The sequence below is a fragment of the Meleagris gallopavo genome, chromosome 22, assembly GCF_000146605.3.
Source record: "Meleagris gallopavo isolate NT-WF06-2002-E0010 breed Aviagen turkey brand Nicholas breeding stock chromosome 22, Turkey_5.1, whole genome shotgun sequence".
NCBI classification, from domain to species: Eukaryota; Metazoa; Chordata; class Aves; order Galliformes; family Phasianidae; genus Meleagris; species Meleagris gallopavo.
Genome location: NC_015032.2, coordinates 12,815,840 through 12,823,443, shown reverse-complemented (window position 1 = coordinate 12,823,443; position 7,604 = coordinate 12,815,840). Strand labels below are relative to the sequence as shown.

Here is a 7,604-nt window from a genome sequence, read left to right as displayed (position 1 = left end):
GCCAACCCAGGGGAGCTCAGGTGTAAGCAATGCATCTGAGTGATGGAAGAGCCAGGATCCACCCCTTCCAGCCCTCATTTAAGGGCTGGCAGGGGAGGTGAGGGCATCTTGCTGGAGATCTTTGTATATCCAAGCCCTTCTGAAAGTAAGCAAAATTTCTTCCTTTGTTTATGCATCCGTAACTTCTGCATTTGGGCTTCTTCTCATTTGCTGCAGCTACAGACTTTGCTGCCCTGCTATTATTGCTATATTTTCCATCATATTATAGCACTACAGTTTCCTTACTCTTAGTTTTGCAACATATCTACTAGATTTTGCTGCAAGTCCTGCACACGTGCAAGAACGAACTTTGCACCCTGAAGAACATGGGCATTCTAAAATGACTCAGAGCTTTCAGACAAACTTGTGTTATCAGCATTCTTTGGTTCATCTGTTCACTTTTGAACCTCAACAGGATGCTAATTTTTTCCTTTGATCCCAGTGCCTGTCACTGTAAAGGGTGTGCAGACAGTGGGGAGTTAGCTGTACCTTACTGGAAAGAAACTCAGCTGTGTGCTCTGACTGCAAATACAGACCACAACAGACAAAACAGCAATGTTGTAGGCAGTTGTGGTTAATTCCACACCTCCTCCCCCAGTAAGCTGTAAATCAGTTGCTAACTGCGTTGTGAACAAACAGGTGCTGTCACCCATTGTTAGCAAGAGGAAATATTGATGATAAATAAAGCCTTTTGTTTTCTTAGACTTCAGTCATTAACAGAAAAGTCTCTTACATCTAGTGTACACACAAACACAAGTCATTGCAGCATTACAGTAAATATAGGATTTTTTCCCTCTTCCATGGCATCAGTTTGTTGTTCCAGATAGCGAATAGTGGCACCTTTCAGAACACTGAAATGTTAGGCTATCAGCAAGACTGACAGAGCACAAACACAGGTCTTCAACAAAAACTTACAGTGCAGATGGGTGCATGGAAGCTGGACAACTACACAGCACTGAGAAGTTACAAACCCGACAGATCTTCTTAAAACACCTTGCAAGTAATATGAAACAAGTTGCTACTTTAGCCACCCCCAGCATGTGTGTGAATCAAGAAGTGAAGAACAAGTTAGGTGTAATTTACAGTAAAAATCCTTAGGACCAGAAAAGTGTAATTTCCAGTACTAAGTTAACAGCAAAATTCCACTACTAGCATCACCAATTCTCATATCATATGCGAGCAAAAAACATCTTTTATGCATTGTTTTTTCAAAACATTTAAAACAATGAATAGCAACAATAGCTAATGAGTTCTAACTTAGTTAAAAATTCAAGTGAACAGTGTAGTAAGTGATCTTATCATCATCTCCAGGCCATGAGCTTTGGATCTAAAGCTTACTCACTTCTGTTTCTTAGGAAAGTTATTCAGTTGAGTGAGTTTGAAGTTTGTCCAATTTAACAGCATCTGCAGGTGAGGTGAAGAATGAATCCACCTGGGTAAGCTGAAAGAAGTAAGGATCCACCAGACCCCCCCATTGATTTGTTCTCATCATATTCCACTATCCCTCCCTCCACCCCTTTCTTTCTTTCTAGTCCTTAAATTTTGTCCCTCCAGTTGTAATTCCATTTTCTTTCCCACTGCCTCTTTGGTTCTGACCAGCAGAATGCACAGCTGCTCTGCACAAGCATGCATCACATTCACTGCAGCATCAGAGCATTCAGCCACAGCACCCTGCATTCACCTGAGCATTGCCAGCCATGACACAGCTGTGCAGGCAGCTAGCAAAGAAACCATCTGAGCACGCATGCATACTGACAGCAGTGCACAAACTTCCTTCTCTGATGGAACACAGTGTGTAGTTGCTGCACAGCCCATCACACCAAATCAAAGCTTCTTTAGGTGAAGTCTCCTCTTATGACCATTGTGGGTAAACAACCAAACTGTTCCCATGACTGTACAGACTCAAGCAACCCTTCTGCTCTTAACAACAGTATTAGGTTCCATGTAGGGAGACATACTCTTTGATAAAGTGTAGTACACGGATCTCAGTCTAAACAGAGCAGAAACCTTCCCATGTGATCTAGGAAACTGAAATCTGGTTGCTAGTTAGTGTCAGGCTTGTGGAAAAAAAGTAGTTACTTATAAAAGAGCAAGAAAGACCACAGTAGCTGCAAACAGGTTTGATTTATTGCCACTTACAAATGTACACTATAAGATACACATCTGAATAAAATAAGCTATTAAGTCTGGACTATTCCTTCAGCTCCATGTCCCACCCAGATTAATACTCTAGCAATTAAAAGAAATGAATAGAACAGTTTGAGGAACTAGGCAGAACGCAGGTAATGTTTTATTTAAAATAAAAAACCAAGCACATACAGAAAACAATATTCCTTGGAATAATGAGTGCAGGCATACAAATAAAATAGAACAAAATAAATCATGATCTTCGAGAAGTTGTTGAATGCTTGCAAAAATTAAGTAGTCTGAAGGTTTTTTCAGTGCAAGGACAAACTGAATTCGTACTGTGTAGGCCCTCAGTGCACAAGAACTAGGAAAAGATAAAACTGACTTTAAAATGGCAAGTGATGCTGAAGGCTGAACAAATATTTGAAGTCACTCTTAAGCACTGCATTTTTTAATCAGAAGTTACAGTACAGTTTTGCAGAAGTTTCAAATACACTTAAGTTGAAATGCTATTTCAGCTGCAATAATCTTCTGTAAAAGCACAACAAACCACAATTATTTCAGTTTATAAAGGTATTTTCAAATCATTTGTTTTAGAAAAATATTTAGAATAGTTAAACTTTTAAAAGGTGTATACATACATACATACATACCTCTTTTTTCCCCCCCAAACTCATTGGTTTCCCCCTTTAAGTTTCCCACTTAAAATAAGCTGTTCACATAGCAGATATACTATTCAATGGGCAGTTCCATATAACAGAAATGGCATGCAACATAAAATACGCTGGAACAGGTGACATTACAGTTCTTAAAGGCTAAGAGACTATTGAGATTACTTGTAAGCTTAGAATCAAAATTGCAGGAAATGTCTCTGGCACCAGAATGAAGGACCCAGCTGATTTGGGGCTGCATTTTCCCCATTATTTCTTCACACTGAAGGAGTCAGATGGGACAGGCAGCCTCTACTGAAGTCAGAGGACTACCAGCAAAGTGTATTATTTAAGTACAAATGTCAGGGACTGAGCTTGAAATTCCCACAGCTGATCACTGAGGTCAGTACCGAGAATCTGTATTAAGTACCAGGAAAGAAAAGTGTAGAAAACTCGAGGTTTTCATTTAAAGAGCCTTATTTTGTGAGCAAATAAGCCTAAAATGTAAAGGACCTTCTGAACTCAGAACAGTGTTTAATTTAAAGGAGAACAAATCGTCGTCTTTTGTTGTGTAACAAGTTACTTCCAGAGCATGATCAAGTTAATGAGTATATTGCTAGTGTTCTTAATATTACTTCCTTTTATGCTCAGGTATCTCTACCCAGCTTCAGCAACATTTTTTAGTCCTTCACATGATACTTTGAAATTCTGGAGTGAACAGCTACTGTTCTCAGAAGTGCCATCAGCTTATGATATTTTTAAGGCTCTGTGCATACTGTACCTCTTTATTTAATGGGCTCTTAGAAATGGAGTTATTCCATAAGTTTAAGATAAAACTTTATCTCATATTTCTGCCTGTCCAGCCCAGCAGTGTCACACTTAGGAACAGAAGTTAGGTGTTAGCAGATAAGAGACACTTCTGAATGTTTTACCTATACTGACTGAAAAATAGAGTACCAGGTTAGCTCAACTAGTCAAACTAGTTAAAAAGCATATAAAAAAATATTTTCTACATTCTTTTGTTTTTCAAGCTTCAAGTAATAAACTTTGTTAAACCGAGTTGTGTCAGACAACTGTCAATGCTTAACAAACAAATAGGACAATGCTGGAACAAACCTGCTTAATTTTGGGCTTGGTCCCCAGAGGTAGTCCATAAGTCACACAAAAGCAAAAGTTCCACAGAAGTCAACCAAACATGCCAGTCTCCTCCAACATATACAGCCTCACCTCTAAACGAGGCCATTTCATGTCTGAAGTATTATAAGTTAGTGTTCATGTAAATACAGGAACTACACTTGAAAATTATTTCTTCATCTGCAACTCAAGTTCGGTCCAGCTGAACCAATATATTAATTAAGCTTTGCCAATCAGCCTCATTAGTAAGAGCTTAGCTTTTCTCCAAATTAAACTTGAAACATACCTAATACATAGGTATGCCCTTAAATAATAAAGAATATATATATTTACATTTGGAGAGAAGCTTTAGATTGCTAAACCTTGTTAATACCACAAATATATTTACTATCATTTCTCTACAAATGCTGCTGCTGCCATTGAATTCCTCATTGTTCCTCTTGCTGAAGCTGTGAACTCCTCAATTTCAGCATTGAGTCTATTTATTACCCATTCCAATGCTTCACGGCCCTACAGGTTAGAAAAAATAAGTTTTAGTGTATGAATCCTAGCAGTGATCCAAGCAAAGGTACAGAAATACACAGCTTTGTGACATTCTTTACTTCAGAAACCTGATTAACACAGAAAGATGTGCTGGCTCACACCAAGAAGATTCCTTATGTCAGCAGTGCTGTGTTACAAAGCACAAAGTAACAAAGTTACTCCACATCACTGCTTCAGGTGAGTTTTGATGAGTACCTTTTCAATAGCAAACCTAACAGATGGCATCAAGAGGGCAGCCAAGGAGTGACAGACTTAAGTGAATGGAAATGCTTTTCCAATGAAGATTCAGAGCACTTGCCAATAGGATTTATTGTCCACGTTTGCAAGGAAAAAAAAAGAGCGAGTTCAAAAAGCTAAGCATTCAGGAATCTACAGTACAGACAGTAGAACTACTTGTATCCTAAGACTGCTGACAAAGCCAAAAAGTAATACAGAGATTTGTATTGCCACGTAGCCAGTGGTCACACATTACACAGAGGTCATACTTACTTTATTAGCATTGGAGGAAATTGTGTTTGCCATTAATCCCTCTAGGTAACTACTGAGACTGACGCCTTTTACAGATATTATTGCTTCTTGTGTCAAAACGGTTCTGAAACAGAACAGAAAGTGAACTGTGCAGAGTAGTTTAAAACAGTGCATTGCCTAAAGGCTTTGTGCTCTGCCCCAACAAGGACACTGTCATTGCCTTTGCTGGTAGCACAACAACCCACTGTCTCAGTTGCTTAACTGCACACACTTCTACCCATGAAACAAATGCCAAGAGTCCCCACTAAGTCCAAGTGACTCTTTGTGGCACTCAGCTATTTCCAACGTCAGCAGCCTGCAGTTAGAGCAACAGTGGGTTTTAGCCTTTCCCATGGCCATAGGCAAAAAATCTTCACTAATTCTAGGAGTACAGATTCAGCACTCTTTGAAGTTGCCTTAAATAGATAAATTAATGTTCTCCAAAATGATAAAATAGAGGCAGATAAATGTGCAGTGTGCAGTTTTGTGCTTGGGCTGATGAAGGGATCAAAACTCAGAGCTGGTAACTGAAGACATACAGATATGCTCAGCTACATGCAGGACACAGCAGAACTCCCTGAACAACTGGTCTGAACTGGGCTCCACTGTGCCAAACGTTCACATTCCCAGTAGTGCTCTGCAGAAGCAATGTAGCTGAAGTGACAGTATATCATCTCTTTTCAGCCAAGGCAGCACAACAGAAGTCACACAAACCCCACTGCATCATCCTCTGTAAGGAAGACCGAGGCAATTTACAGAGCCAAAGTCTGCTCTCCCTCGGGCAGTCTCAGAAGGAAGAAGTACTCACTTGTCTGGTTCGTGAGGGTGTGGTTTATAGACAAGCCTCTCATCTACTGACACGAGGTTTGTAAATGAAATCTGCAGAACATAAAACAAGATTACCCCTCAGTAAAAGTATTACAGAAATATTATATAAAGCTGCAGATAGAAAACTCACACAGATCCGATTTAAACAAGGTTTTTCTTGCAAGTATTAAGGTTGTAGAACTCGATAAATAAACCTCTGTTCAGCACTTGCTGATCTCATCAATCCAGGTCTTTTCCTGGATTGCTTGGATCATTTATCAGCTACCAACATTTAGCATACACAAATACCACGTTCATGTCACGGAATCAGAAAGGTGCGGCATTACGTAAAGCAGATGTTAAACCATCAGGAAATGGGGATGCTGTGCACCAAAGGGCTTGGAAAAAACATTCCAGAAGAGCAAACAAAACCAAGAAGAGGAAATCTGCTCATCAGTGTGTTCTGTATGCCTTATGGTTGGACTTGATGACCTTGAAGGTCTTTCCCAACCTGAGTGATTCTATAATTCTACGATTCAGATGCTTCACAGCTGAGCAGTACCAAAACCACAGCAGCTCCTTTCTGAGAAAAAGAACTGGTCAGCTATAAGCACATCACTTAAACACGTAACAGTGTTCTAATGCAACCTGCAAATCATTTGTAAGGTGCCTTTTGTCTTCAAATCTCTAAGGCACAACTATCAGCTGCAATCTACTTGAACTGCATAACCAGAACCAGAGTACTCACGTTACTGGATTTAAGCTCCATTGTTTTTTTCAGTGGGTCAACGACAGAGTGCTCCTGAACGTACGTCTTCGTTCTGCACGTGCCAATGAGCTGGGAGATGGGATACACACAATTAATTATGCTAAACAACTGCCATTATTTTTAGTGCTTTTAAATGCACCTGTAGTGGTTACTGTATTGAACAGACACTGACAACTGAGGTTTAGTTAAAAATAAAACTACTCAGGGAGGTAGATCTCATTTTTACAATTGGAAGCAACGTAAGAGCTTGCCAATTTTTGTCTGTCTGGAATTCAGGATACATAGGACTGTTAAAAACTTCCTCGTGCACAACTGCCTGGACTCGTTACGAGCTCACACATCTCTATTACAACATCCTCACAAACTTCCCCTCCCTGCGGTCCCTTCCCAGCTGTGCCGCAGCACACGCACCGATTTCACGATGGCTGGGATTCCCCACTCCGTGCTCAGCAGTCTGTGGCTGTGCAGCTTCCCACTGCTGTCAATGTGTCTGTCCAGGACGTCCACTCCGACCACGCTGGGGTTCATCGGGTTTGGGTATTTCTGCATGGCAGCTGTTGTTACTGTTTCCCAGGGATGACTGCCAAAACACAACCGAAGCACAAGGCTGAGCACCGCAGCTTTGTAACCGGAGTTCTATTCAAGCTGAACCCAACGCAGCGGTCGGGCTGTGCTTGTAAAGCAGTTCAGTTTACGTTTCTTAACCGCAAACGTCCTTCCCTAGCAGAAGTCAGCCGCACCGCGGCGGGGCAGCGGCAGGTGGTGCGAATTGAGCACAGAGCGCCTGGCTCACAAGGATCCCGAGACCCGTTACCTCCCGGTTTAACGCGATAAGAACGCGTTCGCCGTGACATAACGCCGAAAGACTGAAAAATTCTCGGGCCGGAACTTTCCCCAAGAAACGCGGGCTCAGCTGCCGCCAACCGGAGCGGTTTTTAAGCCCCCGGATCTCCCCAGCCCGCGAGGGGCGGCACGGAGCGGAACGGCCCCAAAGGCTACGGGAGGAGAGGCGAAGCCGCGGCCGCCCC

At 41.4% G+C, this 7,604-nt stretch overlaps 1 protein-coding gene across 1 annotated transcript; it reads right to left on the bottom strand.

The window, feature by feature from the left end:
- Positions 1 to 2,146: 2,146 nt before the first annotated feature.
- On the bottom strand, positions 2,147 to 7,179 carry PRELID3B (PRELI domain containing 3B). The gene is made up of 5 exons (XM_010722559.3): positions 6,988 to 7,179; positions 6,556 to 6,645; positions 5,809 to 5,879; positions 4,983 to 5,085; positions 2,147 to 4,460 (listed from the first exon to the last, which is right to left on the bottom strand). Exons 1-5 carry the CDS (start codon positions 7,123 to 7,125, stop codon positions 4,341 to 4,343), a joined length of 522 nt encoding a protein of 173 aa, XP_010720861.1. The 5' UTR covers positions 7,126 to 7,179; the 3' UTR covers positions 2,147 to 4,340.
- Between the last annotated feature and the right edge of the window lie 425 nt (positions 7,180 to 7,604).